Source organism: Dipodomys ordii, unplaced genomic scaffold (assembly GCF_000151885.1).
Source record: "Dipodomys ordii isolate 6190 unplaced genomic scaffold, Dord_2.0 Scaffold41, whole genome shotgun sequence".
Lineage (NCBI taxonomy): Eukaryota > Metazoa > Chordata > Mammalia > Rodentia > Heteromyidae > Dipodomys > Dipodomys ordii.
Window position 1 is genome coordinate 11,002,612 of NW_012267257.1, and position 24,773 is coordinate 11,027,384.

The 24,773-nt window shown below is 36.6% G+C and overlaps 1 protein-coding gene and 1 pseudogene across 2 annotated transcripts in view; one reads left to right on the plus strand and one right to left on the minus strand.

Moving 5' to 3' along the window:
- The window catches only part of Wdr70 (WD repeat domain 70), a 223,620-nt gene that overhangs the window by 85,215 nt on the left and 113,632 nt on the right, over positions 1-24,773 (minus strand). For both annotated transcript variants that reach the window (XM_013018678.1, XM_013018676.1), the window contains one exon: positions 5,258-5,432. In XM_013018678.1, the coding sequence (XP_012874132.1) occupies positions 5,258-5,432 (175 nt within the window). The remainder of the gene's footprint in view (positions 1-5,257; positions 5,433-24,773) is intronic.
- LOC105987412 lies at positions 6,780-7,476 on the plus strand (annotated as a pseudogene).

The window sequence follows — 24,773 nt, forward strand, 5'->3', positions numbered from 1 at the left end:
TCATCTACTTATTTTCCAAAGCTCTCTCTTGATCTGTAAATGTTTATACTGTTTTATAGTATTCTTCTCTCCTTTCTTTTTCATTTATTCTCATCTTTAAGTAGTGACAGTTACCATTCAAAAAATCAATTTATGAATACAACACATCTTAACTGTCACCCCTTTCATCATTCTTCCCTATCTCTTATTTTGTCAATTTTGTAAGATATGTATTAAATTTTATGACAGTATTATCTCCCTACTTTCTGCTCTCCTTTCTAGGGTTGCTAAAACAGTTGCTCAAATGTGAGAGAAAATTAGCCAAAAGGGCTTCCATCACCTTTCCTCATCTCTCCACTTTCCTCCTGTCTTATCCCCTCATCCTCTTGTCTTCCTGTCTCCTCCTCCCCTTCTCTTACTACTTTTCCTCTTCCTTTCTTCTTCTTCTTTCTCCTTACTCCCTCTCTCCCTTTCTTCCTCCTACCTTTTCTCCCTTCTCCCCTCTCTATCTACCTTTCTCAAAATTATAGGATTTTCTTTTCTGGAAATGTCTTCAGTTTTCTACATTTTCCGTCTCTCCCCTTAATTATCTGCTCTGCTTTAGTATCTATATTTCATGTTAAAGAACTTCTACAAATATCTGTTTATTAGTATTTAGCTAGGAGTCACAATCTTTTTTTTGTTTGTTTGTTTTTATTGGTCATAGGGCTTGAACTCTGGGCCTGGGCACTGTCCCTCAGCAATTCAGCGCAAGGCTAGCCCTCTACCACTAGAGCTACAGCACCACTTCCTGTTTTCTGGTGGTTTATTAGAGATAAGAGTCTTACAAACTTTCCTGCCCGGGCTGGCTTTGAACTGTGATCAACAGATCTCAGCCTCCTGAGTAGCTAGGGTTACCGGCATGAGCCAACAGCACACAGCTCACAATCCTTTAAATAAAAAAAAAAGACAAGATGCAGATATCTTAGGCTATGAGGATTATATAATCTGTAGCAACTACTCATCTCTGCCAAACTAAAGTAAAAGCAGCCATAAACAGTACAAACGAATGAATAAAACTATTCTACTAAATTTCACAGGTGCTGAAATATAAATCTCATATAATTTTCACATTATAAAATGTTTACTTTGATTTTTAAAAAACTATTATGTTAAGCAGAAAAATGCTTTCAAAGATCTCCACATTCTTCTTCCTGGAACCTTTCATAAGCTCAAGTGGCAAAAGGGCACTGAAGTTTCAAACAGAATGAATGTTCCTAATCAATTGATCTTAAATTAGGGAGATTCAGTGCCATCACAAGTCTTCTTTAAAAATGCCAAAGGGAGGCTGGGAAACTGGCTCGGTGGTAGAGTGCTTGCCTTCTATGCATGAGGCCCTGGGTTCAATTCCTCAGCACCACATAAGCAGAAAATACCAGAAGTGGCACGGTGGCTTAAGTGGTAGAGCGCTAGCCTTGAGTTGAAAATCTGAGGGACAGTGCCCCACGACCAAAAAAAAAAAGCCAAAGGGAACAAAAAAGAAGGTCATAATGTTACAATGTGAAAAGGACTTAACTCACTCTTGCAGGTTTGAAGACAGACAAAGGGGATGAACTATGAGCAAAGGAATAGGGGTAGCTTCTAGTAGCCCGAAGAGCAATCAAGTTGACACACACACATCCCTAGTGGTCTCAGAAAAAAGGACATAGCCAACACCCTGATTTCAGCTCAATGAGATGTATACTCTACAGCAGCATAACGCAAAAGCTTCTGTCTTCTTTGAAACCATTAAATTTGTGGTAATTTATTACAAAAGCCATAGAAAAAGATAAACATTTTTAAAATATATATCATTGTCAAAAAAATCAAACTGAACAAGCCAGGTAGTGGCTCATGCCAGTGATCCTACCTCTGAGGAGCTGAGATCTGAGGATCATGGTTCAAAGCCAACCCAAGCAGTAAAGTCCATGAGACTCTTATGTCCATTAAGCTACTCAGAAAATAGAGCTATGGCTCAAGTGGTAGAGCACTAGCCTTGAGCAAAAGAATGCCAGGGACAGCGCCTAAGCCCTGCATTCAAGCCCCAGGACCAGGGGAAGGGATTGGGGTGGGGGATGGAGGAGGGGTGTTCAAAACAAGGCAGATGATACAAGCTAAGCCAAGAGGATCTTAAGCCAAAATTCAGCCTAAGCAATGTAGCAAGACTGTCTCAAAACACTCAACACAACAAAAACAAGTAGTAAGCTAAATTTAGTGCATACGCCATAGTATTTTGGTTTTTAGTATATACTCTTAAATAAAACTAAGATTAAACTCCAATGCTTGCACTACTTAATAACTGTAATCTTGGGTAGGCAACTCAAAGCTTTGTGTCTGGATTTTCTTATCTATGATACTAACAACATTTACATCCTAAGGAGGTGAAGAGGATTAACTGAAAAAAGTGCTTTAAATATGGTACATAAATATGTAAAGTGCATAAAAAGTTGCCTGGACTCAGTAAATGCAAATTTATTCTGTAAATTAATCATTACAGAGGTGAGTGAGGTAAGCCAAGCTCAAGAAAGGCAAACATCACATGGTCTCATTTGTAGAGTATTGCACGATGATGATGATGATGATGATGATGATGACGACGATGATGACAACGACGACAGTAATGATAATGGGATATGAAAGAAAAGGCCCAAACTTCATCCTACAAAATCTGTAAGTAGCCTAATAAGCCTAAGTAGCCTAATATCTCAACTAGTTAGGATACAAAGATTTAGGAAGATCTTAGTTGGAAGTTAGCATGGGAAAAAGTAAGCAAGACCCTAACTCAACAAAAAAGTTGAGCAGTCAGTCCATGCCTGTCATCCCCAAAACCATGATACTCTACAAGAAACATAACTAAAGTAAAAAGGTCTGGAGGTGTGACTCAAGTAGTAAGGTGTCTGCTTAGCAAGTTTGAGGTCCCGAGTTTGACTACCCAGTGCCACAGAAGGAAATAATGAAATGGAAACCTGCTATGTTGAGAAGAGTCAAACATTATCAAACATAATTCTTACAATAAACTAAAAAAGTATGATTATTTTAATTGCTGAAATAATGATTCTGATTTTTAAATGTTTTTAGAACAAGTTGCATTTCTAGCCGAAAATTTTTTCAGTTTATTTCTAGCTTACACATTTTAATATGCAAATATAAAATAGGCATAGAGTATAACAAATTGAATGTGGTATAATAAACTATAATTAATATGTTATTAAATTCTAAGAGAAGTGAAAACTGTATTTAGGCTTAGAAAATACTTTCTTGAAAAATGGCATTCATATAACTATATTTCCTAAAAGTTACAAGATTATAAGGGAGTACAAGACATTCATTGAGCTATACAAACTCAATCTTCAATAACTATATTCAACTTTATAAAAATACATGGGTTTTGCTGCTGATCACATGTATGGTGTATAGTGTACACCGTTATCTGTTATAGACTGATAGACAATTTGCTCCAGGAAAGTTAGAATACACTTGTGACTTTAAATGAGCATCATTATTCCACAATACTGTGAAATTTGGGAAATTATGTAATCACTTAACCACAATTAAAAAAAAAAAAAAAAAGAACCTTGGGGAAGATAGGGAGGGAAGGGATGGTAGGAGGAAAACAATGGAGGGGGTAACAATGCTCAATAGGAAATCTACTCATTACCTTACTCATGTAACTGTAACCCTCTGTATAGTATCTTTACAATAAAAAATTAAAAATAAATAAAAAATAAAGTTGCTGCAGTTAAAAAAAATACATGGGTTTGAAGAGAAATGCACATATATATGCACTATGCCCAAAACACCACTATTAAACCTACACAATAAAACTATGTTTGTTTGTTTTTAAAGAAGACACAAAAAAAGAGGGACTGGGAATGTGGCTTAGTAGTAGAGTGCTTGCCTAGCATGCACAAGGCCCTAGGTTCGATTCTTCAGTACCACATAAACTATAAATAAGAGAAATAAAATTAAAAAGAGAAAAAATTATTTAAAAAAAAGAACATTACATGTTTGAAAATTTCTATGTTTAAGTCAACAGCAGTCAGAGACGAGGAAAGCCAGTTACTAAAAGATTTATTGTTTAGTTAAAACTCAGTTTACAATTCAAAGGAGTTTTAAAATCTCTGTGCTGTTATGAAGTTTTATGAGGTTTATAGTGAATATGAAAACAGAAATAAAAATATCTGGCCAACAGAAAATGCCAAAGATATTTCCAACATTATCAGCATGAATTTTCCTCTATCATTGCTTCTTACCTTATTTCAAATAACCAACTTTACCTCAACTCCCTGAAAAGACAATTGTTTCCTAGCATCTCTTTCAAAATCCAAATGTCTGAGGAACAAAGCTGAACAGAGAATTTAATTTATATTTTTGTCGGTTGAGGGGATTGAACTCTGGGCCTGGGCGCTGTCCCTGAGCAATTTCAGTTCAAGGTAAGTACTCTACCATTTGAGCCACTGTGCTACTTCCAGTTTTCTGCTGGTTAATTGGAGATAAAGAGTCTCACAGATTTTCCTACCTGGGATGGCTTTGAACCATGATCATCAGATCTCAGCCTCCTGAGTAGCTAGGATTACAGGCATCAGCTACCAGCACCCAGCAAGAATTAAGAGTAGCAGTTTTGTTAAGCATTATCAACACCTACAATAGTGCATGATATTTAATATATTTTAACAAATATTTACTGAATTAATAATTTGAACAATCTTAATTAGAGAAGGCAGGAGCCAGGACTGATGGCTCACACCTATAGTCCTAACTACTCGGAGGCTGAAATCTGAGTATCACAGTTTGAAACTCTAATGGGAAAATCTGAAACTTATTGAAATAGAATATTATGGAAGAGAATATAGCACAAAATATTACTTAAACGACCGTACACATAACTGGAAAAAAAACTGAAAGGTGATAGTAGGTATTTTTATGAGTTTTTTACATCTCTTAAAGGACATTTTCTAATACTCTGTTTTACGTTCTCTGTTTTATGTGAAGCTCTTCACTGTAAAAATAAAGATATATAAAGATTGCATTGCACTTTTTAACTTTTTTATTCTTAATCGAAATCTAATTTGCACTAAAAAGTAGTGAGCTATAATATTTGCTGAAATGTTGTTTGCTGCAAAAATCTCAATGTTTGGTCAACTAACACTGAAGTTTAAATTATGTCTGAAACTCTGGAACTAGATCTTCATGATATTTTAACATGATTTTAATCTTTATAAGGTAACCATCTTCTACAGAAAAATGATTTATAACTTACAGTCAAATTTCGATCCCAGATTTGTATGCTTCCATTCTGGCAGGCAGCTGCTATTAGGTTTCCATCTCTACTGTATGTACATGTAGTAGGGATGACTTTTTTTCCCTGCATTGTCCTTGGTTTAAACACACTCTTCTGCTTCTTTGGATTTTCAACTTCCCATATTCTCACAGTCCTAAAACAAAAAAAGATTTCATTTATAAAAACCAGTCTAGCTATAAGATGATTTCTTTGTTGCTTTGTATATCCCTCCTCCATGGATAACCCATGCTTTCCCTGTATTTGATGTTGGTATAATTTGTGAAGGGGAAGGGAAAAAACAAATGGTTTAACTAGGGATACAGGTGGACGCATTGCAACAATGAGATGTATAAGTCGTTATGTCGAAAAACGAACTTTACAACTTTGGTGGGGGGTGAGGGGGAGGATTGGGTGGGGGGAGGGGGGAGTAATGGGAAGGGATGGGAAGGGTAAACAAAGAGGAGGCAACAATGCTTGGTAAGAAATGTACTCTTTATCTTGCCCGTATAATTGTAACTCCCTCCTCCATACGGTATTCTCACAATTAAAAACAAACAAACAAACAAACAAACAAAAACAGTCTAGCTGGGTGCTGGTGGCTCACACCTGTAATCCTAGCTACTCAGAAGGCTCAGAGCTGAGGATTGCCTTTCAAAGCCAGCCCAGGAAGGAAAGTCCATGAGACTCTTTTAACCACAAGAAAACTAGAAATGGTGCTGTAGCTCAAGTGGTAGAGCATTAGCCTTGAGCTGAAGAGCTCAGGGACAGTGCCCATGCCCAGCGTTCAAGCCCCACAACTGGCAAAAAAACAAAAACAACAACAAAAAGCAGTTTAATGTTTACCCTACAATAGTAAATAGGTATCTATAAAGAGTATCTTGATTTTTTTTTTTTTTGCAGTACTGGGGATTGAAGTCAGGACCTTGTGCATATAAGCAAGCATTCTACCACTTCAGGTATGTCCCCTGCCCTGCTTAACTTTTTCTGTTCATTTTGTGTATGTGTGTGTGTGTCTCATATGTCCACACTGGCCTCAAACTGCAATCTCCCCAATCTCACCTTTCAGATAACTAAGACCACAGGTACCACCCATACTGAGCTAAATATACTTTAAAAAAAAAAAATACCAGGGGCTGGGAAGGTGGCTCAGTGGTAGAGTGCTTGCCTTGCATGCCTGAGGCCCTGGGTTCCATTCCTCAGCACCACATAAGCAAAAAGAAAAAAGCCGGAAGTGGTGCTGTGGCTCAAGTGGTAGAGCGCTAGCCTTGAGCGAAGAGCTGAGGGACAGGGCCCAGGCCCAGAGTTCAGGCCCCACGACCAGACCCCCCCCCAAAAAAAAATACCAAGGCATATACTATAAAACATTCTCAACTAATAAGTAAAGATACTCATGGAAATAAAAGAGAAAACATCTGTATTGTGCCATCATCAAATCAAAAAGCAAGTGGCAAACTGTTCTTCAAATCTATTAAAGATGCTCTTTCCAGCCAAGTGCCAAGCAATGGGCATTTCTCAGGACAAATGGCACAAGCACCACAAGGGGGTGGAAGGAAGTCCTGTCACAAAAAGCGGGAGTAGGAGCTGAGATGCCTTGTAGCCAACACTAAGATTGGCCCCCGTCACATACACACAGTCCATGTTCAAGGAGGCAACAAGAAGTTCTGGGTTCTGAGGCTGGATGAGGGCAACTTTTGCTGGGCCTCTGAATGTTGTGCTGGTAGAACAAGAATGATCGACGCAGCCTTGATCACAGAGGCTCAAACATAGTGCCCAGGCCCTGAGTTCAAGCTTTAGGACTGGCAAAAAAAAAAAAAGAATCATTGATGCTGTCTACAGTGCACCCAATAATGAGCTGGTCCACACCAAAGATCCTGATGAAAAACTCCATCAACAGCACATCGTACCAACTGTGGTAGAATTCTACTATTCACTGCCTGGGAGCTGCAAGAAGAGAGCCAGGCTGACTCCTGAAAGAGGAAGAGATTTTAAACAAAAAGCAATCCAAGAAAATTCAAAAGAAATATGATCAAAGGAAAAAGAATGCCAAAATCTGCAGTGTTTTGGAGGAGTTCAGCAGTTGAATCTTCTTGTCTACATTGCAAGAACAGGCCAGTGTGGCCCAGCAGATGGCTATGTTCTAGAAGGAAAGGAGCTGGAATTCTATCTTGAAGAAGATCAAGGCCCAGAAAGGCAAATAAAAGTCATCCACCATTCTTAACTCATGTAATAAAGGTGCTTTTTTATTTTTGCTCTTTAACAAAAAAAAAAAAAAAACCTATTAGAGGTATTGATTAGTTAATACCCTCTACGACAATGGCTTCCAAATTCTTCTGACTACATATCCTGCTTGGTAGAACTACTGAACATCTACATCATTAAGTTATAAATTAGTTACCTATGCTATATGTTCTCTATAATCTGTACCAGAAACCATACTGAAAATAAATTATTAAAAAAGATAGATGTCCTGCTCTAGGGTCCAGACAAAGACCTAGTGCCTCTGGCTGCCCCTGAGCTTTCTCAGCAAGAAATAAGTCACAATAGTCTAGATCTGGGGTAGGAACAGAATACCCTCGTACAGTTTAGAGAAAGAAGCAATGCCACTAAGGGAGGGCAGAATAAAAACCATATAAAGCAGTATGGAGGGTCCTCAGAAGACTAAACATAGAGCTTCCCTATGACCCAGCAATCCCACTCCTGGGCATTTATCCAATAGACCATAAACAAGGTTACACTAAAGCTACCAGCGCGCAATCATGTTCTTTATAGCATTGCTTACCATAGCCAAGACATGGAATCAACCCAGATGCCCTTCAGTAGACAAATTGATCAAGAAAATGCAGTATATGTACACAACAGAACTTTATGGCCCGATCAGAAAGAATGATATTGTATCATTCATAAGGAAATTGAAAGACTTGGAAAAAACTATACTAAGTAAAGTGAGCTGGACCCAAAGGAACATAAGTTGCATAGTTTCCCTTGTTTGTTGTAAGTAGAATGTGCCTATAAATCTACAAGTGAACACACTGGATAGTAAAAGAAAAAAATACACTTGGACATGATAAAGGATTCCAGACATTCACACAGTGAGACCAAAGGAGGATATTCTGAGGAGAGGATCACAAAGCCTCAATAGCTATGTGCATATGATCATAGAAAATGATGTTGATGACATGTGTAATGACAGAGATAAAACATATGCAAAGTTCTAATAAAACAGAAAAAATAGATAACTACATTTGTTAGGAATGGCCTAAAACCCTAATTTGAAAGGTCAAGGTGATTACATTGGGTTAGATAAAAAGCAAGACTCATACAGAATATTTTATTGTATAGATAATTCTATAGATTGGATAGGTAGATAAACAGACAGAAAGAGAGAGCAAAAGGACAGAAAGAATAAAGATAAACTTATTTTTTCACAGTGCTAATGTTTGAACTCAGGTCACTGCACTTGCTAGACAGTTATTCTATCACTTGAGTCACATCCTTACATAAACAATTTTCAAAACCCTGGAGTGACCATACTAATGTCAGACAAAAGTAAACTTCAAAACAAGGAATCTAACCAAAGGCAAACTGTTTTTCATGAACAGTCAATTGCTCAAGAGACATAACAATCCTAAATATACATGTCCCCAACAGTAAGACTTCAAAATACAAAAGCAAGTATAATAGAAAAGATGAAATCACAAATTTATGTGGCTATACACTTAGAGACTTGCCTCTCATTAACTGACAGAGAAAAGGACTCCTCCATTCCCCAAAATGAATATGTATACAAAGGTCTGAAAAACATTCCAACCAATATGAGCTAATTAACATTTATAAAGCACTTTATTGGACAAGTAGATGAACATTTTGTTTCTACTGCGTACTGAACATTCATCAAGACAGACATATTCTGGATCATAAAAGAAAACTAAACAATTTAAAATAGCTCAAATCAGACAGTGTACTCTATCAAAATTTAAAAGCTGGATACTGATGGCTCATGCCTGTAATTCTAGCTACTCAGGACACTAAGATCTGAGGATCATGGTTCAAAGGCAACCTGGGCAGAACTTTTACCTCCAATTAACCACCAAAAGCCACAACTGGAGCTGTGATTCAAGAGGTAGAGTGCTATCCTTGAGCAAAAAAACCCAAAACTCAAGGAGAGTGCCTAGGTCCTGAGTTCAAGACATAGAACTGGCACAAAAGTTAGTAAATAAATAATAAATAAGCAATTAATAACAAATGTCCTAGCTCAAATATTTAGAAATACAGTAATGAACTTCTAAAAATCTAAGAATCAAGGATTCAAGAGAAAAATCATAAGGGATGTTAAAAATATTTTCAATCCAATAATTATGAAAATAATTATCAAAAGTCATGATATTCAGCTAAAGAAGAACCAAAAACATAAAAAAAAAACAGAATGACATTTAGTAGGGGAGGGAAAAAGTCCTCAAATCAATTACTAGAAATGTAACCTTGTGAAAGTAGAGATAAAGGGCTGGGAATGTGGCTTAGTGGTAGAGTGCTTGACTAGCATGCCTGAAGCCCTGGGTTTGATTCCTCAGTACCACATATACAGAAAAAGCCAGAAGTGGAGCTGTGGATCCAGTGGTAGACTGCTAGCCTTGAGTAAAAGTAGTTCAGGGACAATACCAGGGCCTGAATTCAAGCCCCAGGACTGGCCAAAAAAGAAAGCAGGGATAATGAAAAAGAAATGGAAAATAAACCCAAAGCAAGCAGAGGAAGGATATAGTAAAAATACAAATGAGCCAAACAGACCCAACAAAATAACCAGTAGAGAAACTAAAAACTGGTTGGTTTTGTTTCCAGTCTGGGCTGGCTTGAATCAGGACGGATTGCAACCTCCTGAGTAGCTAGGATTATAGGCATGAGCCATCAGTGACCATCCCAAAAGCTTTTTTTTTGTTTTGTTTTGTTATTCCCAGGCCCAGAGTTCAGGCCCCACAACCAGACCCCCCCCCAAAAAAAAGAAAGAAAGGCTTAGAAATTAGAAAGAAGAAATAAAATTGTCTTTCTTAAGAGACTACATAATCATCAATATAAAAAAATCCTAGGCTGGAGGCCTGGCTCAAACAGAAGGCTGTACCTGGTAGTACCAAAAATAAATAAATTCCAACAAGAGACAAAATGCTTCTAGAACTAACATGTTTAGTAGTAAAGCAATTTTATTTTTTCTGACTAGCAACCAAATTAAATATTGGCATCATAAAAATAAAACCAATCATGAGTAAATGTAAAATCTCTAAAAAAAAAAGTGCAATCAGTATGTCGCATTTGTAAACTGAAAATTACAAACCATTTCTGAGAGAAAGGATCTACATAAGTGAGAAGATGTATATTCATGGCTTTAATATTATTAATATTTCTATTCCCTCTATGTTGATCTTTAGATTCACTGAAATCCCCACCAAATTGCAGCAGGGTGAGGGGGAGGAAAAAATTAGATAAACTGATTCAAAAACATAAAAATACAAACAACTTGGCATAATTGTTTAAACAATCTTGAAAACTAACAAAACTAAAATTTGTTTTCCTCAGGTAATTATAATTACACATATAAACACCCACTCATTTTATAAGAAGATCTCCTTGACAGGTTTAGCTTTGTTTCTGTTGTTGAGGTTTAGCTTTTGTCTTCTTTAAATCTTTGTAATCGTAGCTACTCAAGAGGCTGAGATCTGAGGTCACAGTTCAAAGCCAGCCCCAGCAGGGAAGTCCATGAGAGTCACCTCCAATTAAGCACCAAAAACAGAAAAGTAAAACTGTGGGTCCAGTGGTAGAGTGCTAGCTATCCTTGAGCAAAAAAGCTTAGGGACAATGCCCATGCCCTGACTTTAAGCCCCAAGACTGGACCAACAACAAAACAAAAAACAAAAACAAAACCATGGTATTTTCTCTGAGGCAGTCAAATATTTGGGATTTATTACATGATGGAAACCTAAAGTTATAAGTTTAAATAATTTTTGCATGTCTTCCCCTAAGCTTACTTGGGACATCATCCACATTTTAACATCACCAAAATTCAGCTCATATTAGAAATCTAAGAGCTGAGTATGGTAGTGCACACCTTGGGAGGTGAAGAATGAGTACTGTTAGTTTGAAGTCAGCCTGGGCTACACAGGGAAACTGCCTGAAGAAAAAAAAAAAAAACAAAGATTATGCTAATCAAAGTTATTTTATGACGCAGTGAGAAGCAAAATGTAAGCTCAAGTAAGAGTTTGAGAATAGTGCACCAAACAACAGGAATGCACTCTGAAACTCAAATTTAAAACAACTGAAAAAAAGAAATGTCACCTTGCTCAGTATTAAAAGGCACTTCAGGAGACAGAATATCAAGAACATGACAGAGACTGCTAGCCAAATGCTCCAAAGGCTATTGACTTTTCCTCTCTATTTCCTAGATCCCTTGCAGCTAGACGGGATGAACTGTGACAATGACATTTTGACTAATGGAGTGTAAATCAAGGAAGTTATAAGATTTCGAGGAAGTCTTTACTAAGGTTGCAGACTCTTCTTTACAGCCATCTTACTTCCTCCTTCTGCCAATCATCTGGATATGATAGTTGGAATACAAGCAAAATCTTGTCAATGCAAAAAAATATAAGGTCCCCTATTTCTTGATGTCCCAAGAATCACCAAACCAGTTCTGGAGTGACTAGAACTAGATTTATTAGTGAGAAAGGGGAGTAGGAGGAGGGAGGGCAGATAGATAATTGCAGTTATGATATTTCCAGAATTGAATTTAATTTTAATTATACAATATGTGGTCTTTTGTGTCTGGTTTCTTTAACACATTATAATGTATTTGAGTTGTATATAGATTACCACACTTTGTTTATCCATTCACCAAATTAAAGAATTGCAGTTGTTTGCAGTTTCGATTTATCTGGTTACATGGGAAGTATATGTTTATAAGGAACTGGGTTTTTTTTTGTTTTTTTAACTATTTTTATTTTTTTGGGGGGGGGGTCCAGTCATGGGGCCTGAACTCTGGGCCTGGGCACTGTCCCTCAGCTCTTCAGCTCAATGTTAGTGCTCTACCACTTGAGCCACAGCATCACTTCCGGCTTTTTTCTTTTTGCTCATGTGGTGCTGAGGAATGGAACTCAGGGCCTCAGGCATGCAAGGCAAGCGCTCTACCAGTGAGCCACCTTCCCAGCCCTATAGGAACTGTTTTGCAAACTAGTTATTCATTTTTGCACTCTGCTTTAGCAATAAATGAGCATGCCAAGTGTTTCCCATCCTTATCAGAACTTGAATCATTTGTTGTTTTAAAGTCATTCTAATATGTGTGTAGTAGTCAAGTATTATGATTTTAAATTATGTTTTCAAAATAAATAGTGATGTTGAGGATTTTTCTACATGTTGATGATTTTCTATCATTCATTTCTCTTCTCTGGCGAAGTATCTATTCAAATCTTCTAATAAGATATCTATTTTATTACTCTTAAATTTTGACAACAACTTATTCTCATTACAATTTCTCTCTCTCTTTCTGACTGCAAGTGTGTCTCTGTGTGTCACTGTCTCTGTGTCTGTCTCTTTCTGTCCTTCCCCCTTTCCCTCCCTCCTCTTTTCATTTTTTTGTTTGGGAATACTGAGGATTGAACATATTCTAAGCAAGTGTTCTACCTCTGAGCTATATCCCCAGCCCTGGATACAAGTTCATTTTTTTGTATGTGTGCTTGATCCTGTGGGGCCTAGGGGCTATCCCTTAGCTTTTGTACTCAAGGTTGGTGCTATACCACCTGAACCACAGCTCCACTTTGGGTATTGGTGGTTAATTGGAGATAAAAGTCTCATAGACTTTTCTCCCTGGGATGACTTAGAACTCTAATTCTCAGATCTCAGCCTCCTGAATTGCTATAATTAGAAGCATCAGCCACTAGTGGTTGGCTGTTAATTAGATATATGTTTGGCAAGTATTTTCCAAGACTGCCTTTTTTGAGGGAGGATCTGAACCCAGGGCTTCATTCTTGTTAATCAAGCACTGTACCACTTGAACCATCTATCTTCAACCCTTTTTGCTTTTTTGATTTTACTGAAATAGGGTCTGGTACTTTTGCCCAGGTCATCAGCCTCAATGTTCTGACTTCATTTTCTTAGCACCTAAAGATTCACCACTGCTATTTCTTTTGGACCTTTTTTTGGCAGGGTGGTGGGGGGGAAGTACTGGGGTTTAAACTTAGGACCTCACACTTGCTAGGCAAATACTATATATCTCTGGTTCATCTTTTAAGGCTTTCAAATAACAGATATTTTAATTTTTTAATTTATCTATATTTTCTGGTCAATATTTTTAGGTAAGAAGTATTTACCTAACTTGATATCATAGAAACCCATTTGACTCCTTCTCAAGTTTTATAATTATCAAGTTTATAAATAAATCTATAATCAACTTGAATTAGTTTATAAGTATGAATCAAGGCCATTGTTTTGATATAAATGTTCAGTTGTTCTAACAGTATCTGAACATTACAAAGTCTTCCCCCTATTGAATGCATTCTGTATTGCTTACTTGTTTCTTATCTCTCTTCACAATGTTTCCCATAGTTAGCAAATACAACCAAACTATTCAGGGGGCAGAGACCACAGAGGATCACAGTCCAGCTCTGTGCAAACAAAACAAAACAGAACAAAAATGGTGCAAGACAAATCAGGGAGCATTTCTACAGTGGTAGACTGTCTGCCTAACAAGCATAAGGCCCTCATTTAAATCCCAGTACTGAAAAAAAAAAAGACAAAAAGTTGGGGAACACTTCATGTGTCTTTTCTTTCTACCTTCAACTGTACAACAGTGAGAATCAATTACAATAGTCAATTTCTCTTTTTTATAACAACATCCTAAAGTCAGATAATACTTCAAAATTATGACATGAAAGGCCCCACACAAGCATAATGTTTCAATATTTGGCTTGCTTGCAGTTCTTCATCTCTAAAACTGGCATAATAAGACCAACAACAAGGGGCTGTGAGGATTAAATGAGATTAAGGATGTAAACATTTCTTGGACAATATTTGGAACACAGTAGGCACTCAATAAATACCAATCTTTTTCTTCTCTTCTTTTTAGACCATAAATTTAAAAATCAAAACTAATAAATGCAAGAATTAAGTATTTCCATTTATTTCAGTGGTTTATTACCAGGTTGAGCCAGTTATCAAAATAATGGGAAGGGGAAAAGAAGTTTACCTAGAATATAGATTATGAAATACAAATTTATGCAGCATCTGATAGTGACTAATTACATATAGTTTTATGGCTCTGATTCTCTGAATCTATGCCTAAAAAATAGCTGTTAAAGTGCTAGGCCATTAGGTATCTGTCAAAACATTTTATGTTGAAGAACACATATTTTAAAACTTGGAGTGAGATCTGGTCTTGTAAAATTAAAACTGTGCTTCATAAAAAAGATTTAAAAATAGAAGAAGGATCTGCCTGAGCCTTTCTGGACAGAAAATGAAAACATCCAGAAGACAAGAAAAAGACACAGGTGGGGTCATTATATTGCCCTAGGCACAAATGCTTTCTGTCTTAGAATTCTGAATCCTAGCCAGTTACAAGTTCTAAACTTTCTGGCATCTGCTATGTAAATGCATCACAGCATTTGGCAGAAGTCAAGGGAAGCATTAATTTTGGATGGAAATCACTTAAGAGATCTTAGTTCAATTTTTCTCGAAAGACTACATAGCAACTTGAGTAATATAAGAGTCTAAAACCTGCAGGTTCCCTTGGCAGAATAAATCCACCAAGAAAAACCTTCTTTTTGAATATGTCCAAATAATAAGGTATTGAAGTTCCACAGAAATGGGAAAAGATGTTCTAGCTTTTATGTAACCACATAACAATCTTCGTAAATACACATTTGACACAAGATTCATTAACATACATCCAACAACTACAGGAAAAACAGCATAAAGGAAAGTTAGTTTGGTGCTAATGTTTTATATGTACATTAATGAAGCTATATGGCTCTGGAGCAAACTTAGAATACTCATTTAATTAAAAACTTAAAAAGTTACATTCCATATGAAAACTAAAATTAGAATTAGGAGCTAATACTACAAAAAATAATTACTACACCCTTACATATATAGCCAATTGATTTTCAACAAAATTATCAATGGAAAAATATTCTTTTTACAAATGGTGCTGGAAGACCCAGCTATCCATATATTTCCTAATGTACATTTGGACCCTTTGCATCACAGAGAATTGTTTTTAAAGGAAATATTGGCGATAGCTGGGTGCTAGTGGATCACGCCTGTAATCCTAGCTACTCAGGAGGCTGAAATCTGAGGATCATGGTTCAAAGCCATCTTGGGCACTGGTTATCTCCTTAACACTTTTATCTCCAATTAAGCACCAGAAAACTGGAAGGGGAGCTGTGGCTCCACTAGGCTTTTGCTAAGCGCCCTTAGCAAAAGAACTCAAGGACAGGGCCCAGACCCTGAATTCAAACCCCATGACTGACCACCCCAAAAAAACTAAAAAATATTAGTAAATCTTCACAGCTTTATGTATCATTTACAATATTTTCTCTCAGTTGCTGGGTTGTCTCTTAAATGTATTATTTCCTCTGTTGTATACAGTTTTCTTAGTTTAAATTATAGTTATTTTTGCTTTTGTTGCTTATGATTTTTGTCAAATACTTAATTTCTTAATTTTTTACTCAGACTAACAGCCAATAAGTTTCCCCCCATGTTTTTTTCTAATAATTTTACAGTTACATGTTTTATTTTTTTTTGAGTTTTCTTTTTTTTTATTTTTTTATTTTTTTTATTGTGAAAATACTGTACAGAGGTGTTACAATTACATGGGCAAGATAGTGAGTACATTTCTTATCAAGCATTGTAGCCTCCTCCTTTGTTTACCTTTCCCATCCCTTCCCAGCAGTTACATGTTTTATGTGTAAGTTTTTAACCCATTTAGTCCCTTATGGAACGCTTACCTAAATATCTATAAGGAATTCAGATAACCTAATAGTAAGAAATGAAGTAATCTCATTTTAACATGGTCAAAAAGACTAGAATGTGCATTTCACAAAGGAAGATACACAAATGCACAACATTTTTGTTGTGAGATATCATTCTACAACTGCTAGAATGGCTATTACCAAAAAATAAATGACATCTCCGCACTGATGCTTCATACTTTCAATCTCAGAAACTCAGGAAGCCAAAATCTGAGAATCTAAATTTAAAGCCAGTCTAGGCAGGAAAGATCAATTAACCAACAAAAAGCTTGAAGTAGAGCTGTGGCTAAATGGTAGCACGCCATCCTTGAGCAAAAAAAGCTGAGTAAAAATACAAGTTCCTGAGTTCAAGCCCAAAGAATAAACTGTCTTAGTTCATTCTGGCTGCTATAACAAAGTACTACAAACTAGGTGGATTGTAAACAACATAAATTTAATTCTCACAGTTCTTATGTCTAGGACACTTAGATCAAGGATGGTAGCAGATTCGATCTGGTAAGAGCCCTCTTGCTAATTCACAGACCATCTTGGTGCTATAACCTAAGATGGCAAAGGGTAAGGCATTTGTCTCAGAAATATTTTACAAGGGCACTCATCATTCATGGCACTAATCATTCACTATCATGAGTCAGATTTCTAATACTAAAAACTTGGGTGTTAGGATTTCTACATATGAATTTGGTAGATAGACAAATGGTCAGTTAACATACTAAAACCTTGGGTGTTAGGATTTCTACATATGAATTTGGTAGATAGACAAAGTCAGTTAACAACATACATATATCACCTTTCTCAGCAACTCCACTCCTAATAAATACAGAAGAAAAAAGCATATACCCACATCACAACTTATATACAAATGTTCACAAAAACATTATTGATAATAGTTAAAAACTGGTAACAATCCAAATATGTATGGACCAGTGAACATATAATCAAAACGTAAAACTGCCAAGCAATAAAATACTATCTGGCAACAAAATGTGTAAATTAACCATACATGCTATATATTATTTTCTTAAGGTTTCAATTCCAAATAACCACAGACTGATTGACCTAAAACAAGAAACATTTATTCTTTACTATCTCACAGGCCAAGAGTCTGAAATAAAGGTGTTAGCAGAGATACACTTCCTCTGAAGGCTCTAAGGGAGAATTCTTTCTATCACAATAATTGAATTTATAACATCATCACCTAAAAAGAACATGTGTACTTATCCCCCATTCCGAACACCGTATAGACCATTAATCTGTGGTCTATATTTGCCTTTATGGATATTTCAGATAAATGAGACCATATAATATGTTGTTTCCTATCTAGCTTTTTAAATTTAGGAAGTGTTTTGAGGCTCATCCGTGTTGTAATGTATACTATGTAGAATGGTAGTCCCACAAAAGATATGTCCACAACACATCCCTAGAAGATGTGCATGTTATCTTATTTGAAAAATTACCCATGTAGATGCACTTCTCTTTAGGATCTAGCACTCAGAGGTTGAAGCAGAATGATTGAAAGTTTAAGGCCATCCTGGCTACAGAGACAAGAATAGATAGACAGACAGACAGACAGACAGTCAGACATACATATACATACATACATGTATACATGCATGCAAACATACATACATACTTACTTACATACATACATATATTCAGAGAAGGAACCAAATAGTGCTTCCCAAAGTCTGTCTGGATATGCTCAAGTAATGGCCTGATCCATGGCCAGAGGATAGAGACAAGAAGGAATTTAGACAGTGTCCCAAACCAAAGTACTAGGCCAACAGAACAGCAGTGTTATTCACACAAATGGAGAATGTGAAAGAAGAGAAATACTCTAGTAAATAGCTCAAATATACAGAACTATACAGAACTTCTAACTATATATTCTAGCAAGGTGGAAATGAAAACAAAAGTTTTCTGTGTTCTCCCCCTATGGTTTATCCCCTGCAGTCACTGTATGTGTTTTTGGTACCCTGGTATTGTATATGTTTATCTGAAATAGGGAAGGGAAGGGGAACAACAGAATGGTGAGACAAAGGACAATTTGGGGAACCAATACACCAGCGATATTCACAAGACAATGTGTTGGAAACGATCTGTACAACTTGGAAGGGTGGTGCTGGAGGGGCGCTGGAGGGAGGAAGGGAAAGTAGGAGAAAAATGAGGGAGGGGATAACAAGTTCGACAAGAAATGTACTTATTACCTTATGTAACTGTAACCCCTCTGTACCTCACCTTGACAATTAAAAAAAGAAAATTAAACAAAAGAAGTTTCCAGGTAATTCAGAGGATTGGGGGGGGGGAGATAGATAAAGGAGAGAATTGATGGGAAGAGAGATACTGATCAAGATACATTGTACTTATCAATTGTCAAGTTGAATTGAAATCCCTTTGTACAACTACTTAAAAGACAATAAATATAAATGTTCTTTTAAAAAACTATTTCTGATGGAAATCAATTTTTCTGAAGAGAAATTGAGAATAGAATTCTATAATTCTCCAACTGCATTTCTATATATTTAGTTGGGAGAATAAAAAACTGAAAATGAGGGGCTGAGAAGGTGGTTCAGTGGTAGAGTGCTTGCCTTGTATGTATGAGGCCCTGGGTTCAATTCCTCAGCACCACATAAGCAGAAAAAGCCGGAAGCAGTGCTGGGGCTCTAATGGCAGAGTCTAGCCTTGAGCTGAAGAGCTCAGGGACAGCACCCAGACCCAGAGTTCAAGCCCCACAACCAACCAAAAAAATAAATAACTAAATTAAAAAAAACTCAAAATTAATACATCTGTGGCAAAATCAAGTCACTTAGTTCTTTTCTACTTCCCTAATTAACTTCTGATAACATGTATCAAGGTAAGAAATTATATGAATTTGACCTTAAGATGTGGACAAGAGCACACAGGACAGTGAGTGGAAGCAGAGGAAATGTGGGGGTGAGCCCAGGATAAAGTAGCCATATATATCATACAGAAATCTGCTACTGGTACCCCTTTATCAAAGGTGCTGCTGGGGCCTGCCAAGGCTTATGAACCAATTTTCCTTGGTATGTGCAAGGATGCAAACAGGCTTTTCTTTTTCTTTTTTTCAATTTATTTTTATTGTAAAGAGGAGGTGCAGAGAGGTTACAGTTACACAAGTCAGGTAATTAATACATTTCTTTTCAAGTGTCACCTCTTCCCTCCTTTTCTCCCAGGTTTTTCCCTCCCAACCCTTCTCCACTACAACTTTACACATAGTGTCCATGTGTATAAATAGTGTCTAGTGAGTTGGGGAATCAGTTAGCACAAAGTACTTATAAAGAAAGCATGCTTTTCAATAAGATGCTAAAATTAAACAAGATGGTAGCCATTTTATTTTTTAAATGACTCTGAAATACAATACATATATAAAAATTTCACGTAACCAACCATACTGAAAAAACAGTAGAGGGCTGGTAGTGTGGTTTACTGGTAAAGTGCTTGCCTAGCATGCATGAAGCCCTGGGTTTGATTCCACAGTACCACATAAACCGAAAAGGCCAGAAGTGGAGCTGTGGCTCAAGCGGTAGAGTGCTAGCCTTGAGCACAGAGAGGGGACACAGCCCTGAGTTCCAGCACCAGGACTGGCAAAAAAAGAAAAAGAAAAAGAAGCAGTGATTCCACATATGCAAAAAAGATTCTAAAGATAAAATTTTATGTGCTAAAAAAGTGATTCAATGCAAATTTGAAAATTAGATCAATATTCTTCTCCCGACTAAAAGGTTCTCCCAACTAAAAAGTTAAACAACACTTAATCAAGTTGTAAACTAGTAAAGTCAATGTTACTTTAGAAATCTATACTAAAAAGCCGGGCGCTGGTGGCTCACGCGTGTAATCCTAGCTACTCAGGAGGCTGAGATCTGAGGATCACGGTTCAAAGCCAGCCTGGGCAGGAGAGACCGTGAGACTCCTATCTCCAGTAAACCACCAGAAAACCGGAAGTGGTGCTGTAGCTCAAGTGGTAGAGCACTCGCCTTGAGCTGAAGAGCTGAGGGACAGCGCCCAGGCCCAGAGTTCAAGCCCCACGACCGACAAAAAAATTAAAAAAAAAAAAAGAAATCTATACTAAAAACAGTGAACCTTTTCTGTATCTGTGACAAATTAATCTACCACAGAACTCTTGAACTTGCAGGGTTATTCCCAAAAGTTAGAAAATGTCATAACGTGTCTGTTCATAAACTCAAAATATTACATTAATAAACTAAATATCAACCAAAATTTGGATTCATAGTCATGATAATATTTAAGTAATCATAATAAAACAGGCACTGTACTAGTACTTTATTATTTATGTCTTACATATTTTACAGAGGAAAACAGGTACAAAATCATTAATAATGAGCATTAACACTCAACTGAGTAAAATAATCAACAGTGAACCTGCTGTCAAAGTACACTATGGTCTATATCATGTTTTATCTATCCATCCATTTTGAGAAGAACAATACAAAAAAAAACCCTCTATATCTATAAAATTAAGGTAAAATGAAACTAAATATTCTTGTATTTTCCAAGTTTTAAAAATAAGCACTTATCTTTTAAAGCTTATTACTATCAAGTACATTATGAATTACAGAAATGTAGTCTTTACTATCTATAAAATATAAATACTGATCTTTTGTTTATTTGGGGGGGTGCTTTTTGTTTTTTTGTCGGTCATGGGTCTTGAACTCTGGGCCTGGGTGCTTCCCTCAGCTCTTCAGCTCAAGGCTAGCGCTCTACCACTTGAGCCACAACACCACTTCCAGTTTTCTGACTGGTTTATTAGACATAAGAGTCTCACAGGGTTTCCTGCCCAGGCTGGCTTTGAACTGTGATCCTCAGATCTCAGCATCCTATGTAGCTAGGATTACAGGCATGAGTTACTGGCGCCGGCAAAATATAAATACTAATCTTTTTGACAATGATACTCAATAAACAGATCCTTTCCCCCACCAGTATTGGGCTTTAAACTCAGGGTTTCATGCTTTGTAGGAAGCACAGTTGAAAGGACACAAGGGTAAGTGATCCTACCTATGACTGATTCTATATCCAACTGCTTATTTTCCTCTTTCCCCCCAAGATTTATTACATGTTTATTTATGTGACAGCCATTTTCCCTTCAACAGGTCCTTTTCTTCTCCCAAATATCTTTAGGATATATTTTTGGTATGTAAGAGGAAGAATAGCATGTAGAAGCTTCAGCAGGAGCTGAGGCAGAGTTCAAATGGGGATGTCCAGGTAGGGTTTAAACATACTATCTCACAGTTCGAAATCTTGCAGAAAAGCTATTAACTACTAGATCAACACTGCAAATAAACCCACACAAGCAACATTTTATCATCAGAATTAAGCAGAGAAAGGGTTCTGGTGAGACCATGCTAAAAAAGTACAGCCAATGATAAAAATGGACACTAAACTCAGCATATTCTGTACATGTTTTCTGGTTACTTAAGACTCTTAAAATTATACTATGTGTGAAGAGAAGTTTACTATCTACGGTACTATGTAAAGCTACACATTTATTAGACGTATATTGTGCCATCACTGTGTTAAGGGCTTTAGACAAAGTATACCATTTCAATCTCACCATTATGAGGCCCATGTTAGAGATGAGGTATATAAGAAGGTAAATAATCTGTCCATAGTCACACAATTACTATGACCTAGAATTACGATTTTAATCCAGATCAATCTGGTTCTAATCCAGATCAACCTTTATTTTAATATTTAAAGTATGGAAGGATCTTTGACTGAATAATTGTTATATCAAGTTGGGTCAGACACTGGTAAGTAAACAAAGCACTTCCAAGATTCATCGCTAGGTGCCTGATAGACTTTCAGAAACACTCTTGTTAGTCTCCCTTTCAGGGCCTAAATTTCATTATATGTCTTCCTAAAATGTTTTCACCTAACTTTACAGTTAATTGGGCTAAAGTAATTTACTCTAAGAGAAATAAGAAATAGAATGCAATTGCTAAAATAAGTTCTTCTATTCTTGAGTAGCAAAATCACCAAATGCTATACACATCCTAGAAAGTATTGCTTTAAAAGATCATAAATAGTTTTCATAAACTTGAGTTTATCTACAGTGAGATCAAGGTTTTGCAACCTAGTAAAAATAGTTCCTAATTTAAGCCTTAAAGAGAGACATGCCACTTATTATTCAGACACCAGTTAAAGCAAAAGATCTGTCTTCATTTGACACAATATTCATGAGTAAACACTGATATGTGAATTGTCTAAAATCTGTGAGTTGGCTGATATATAGGTATGTGAGTTGCCTAAAATGGTATGTGAATGTCTTTTCAAAGAAGGTCTATAGTTTCTCTTAGATCATCAAAAAGATCTAATAACCATTAAGAAAAAAGTCATTGGGATAACTAAAGTTTATCTCTTCATCCAATTAATATCTTCAGATTGTTGCTCTTATATTTAGATTGTACTGCTCTGACCCCTTCTCAGAATGGCTTTTCCTAAATACACTTTTAGGATCCATACTGGGGGAGAGGTGCAAAAGTATGCAAGTCACATAAAAATGACTAAGAGAGAAGATAGCAAAGTCAGATTGGCTTGAGGGTGCTGTTTGTGGTGCTCAGATTGAACCCAGATCCTTGTGCATGCTAGGCATGAGCTACAAATTTGGTAATTTTTTTTTAGTGTGAAAATACCATACAGAGGGGTTACAATTACATGGACAAGGTAATGAGTACATTTCTTATCAAGCATTGTTGCCCCCTCCTTTGTTTCCCCTTCTCATCGCCAGCCCCCCCCTTCTCTCCCCAAATTTGGTAAATTTTAAGTTCTCTCTCCCATCTTCTAGAAGCCACTTAACCTCCCAAAGCATCAATTTCCAAACCTGAAAATAATACTTTGCAGAGCTTTTAAAAAAATATTAGGTAAAACAACATATAAGCACTTAGAAGTTTTTATGTTCCATTCTTCTAAGAGGAAAAAGTCTGTTTTCAACTGAGAGATCCTGCAATTCTTCATTGAGTGGTGTTGCCACTTTGTTTTGATCATTAGCAGGTTTTCAAATGAATATAAAATCTAATTTGTACCACCATGCAAGACCCTGAAAATAATGTTCTGAAAACCCCTTCACCTGTTCCCACGGCCCTGAACACTTAATAGGTTGTTTTTAATAATAATAATGATGATGACAATAATAATAATATTGGCATCTGTGTATAATTTTGAGCTTCCTCAAATTCTAAGTTTAGAATGAAACAAGGTAAATGAAAATTAATAATTATAATAAACTCATAAATCAATAGAAAATAGTGTTCTTCACATACAGGAAACTAAAAGTGGACCCTAGCCTGTCATCATGCACTAAAATCATCTCAAAATGGATTTAAGAAGAGATAAAAATGACAAAGAAACACATGAGGAAATGTTCATCATCCCTGGCCACAAAGGAAATGCAAATAAAAACAACACTGAGCTACCACCTTACCACAATCAGAATGGCCCACATCCTAAATTCAGCCAACGACAAATTCTGGAGGGGATATAGAGAAAGAGGAACCATACTGCATTACTGGTGGGAATGTACACTAATACATCCACTTTGGAAAGCAGTCTGGAGGTACCTCAAAAAACCTAAATATAGACCTCCCCTATGACCCAGCCATACCACTCCTAGGCATCTACCCTGAACAACTGGAACCAGTATATGAGGACACATGCACCTCCATGTTTATTGCAGCACTGTTCACAATAGCCAAGATTTGGAAACAACCCAGGTGCCCCACTACTGATGAGTGGATCCAAAACTGTGGTACCTATATACAATGAAATATTATACAGTCATTAAAAAGGACAAAATAATGGCATTTGCAGGGAAATGGATGGAACTAGAGAAAATCATTTTGAACAAGGTAAGCTAAGAACAAAGAGACAAACGGCACATGGTCTCCCTGATACGTGGATGCTAAAGCCAAAATCCAAGAAGATATGACAAAGTAAACAGGACTCCAGAAACAAAGGACAGCCACTCATTTTGTTGTATCATTACTAAATGACTCCATGTTCTTGAACATATGTATGGCAGATATATACACGCAACTGAGGGAGGCCAGGAGGAGGACACAGAATAAGTGGGAAACAGAACTACATACAACAAAGGGGCACATCAGGTGCACTGGACAAAGAAGAAAAAGAACTAAGCAACTCAACGGCAGCAATGGGAAGCAATGAGAGGGAAAGAGGGAATAGCCTACACTAAGCAAAAGGAAAGAAATGTAAACATCACTGGATGGGGAAGAAATAATTTGTATTGTCAAAGCTCATAGAATTCACAAACTTTATAGACCATGATAATGACAATTTGCCTTGTGAAGGTTAAAATGTGTTTGTGACTTTAAGTATCACTATTCCACAATACTGTGAAATATGTGAAATTTAAGTAATCAGCTAATCTCAATTTTTAAAAAAAAAGTGAGAGAAGGGATGGGTTAGGAGGGATGGGTGACAATGTTGTCAGACACCTTGTATTC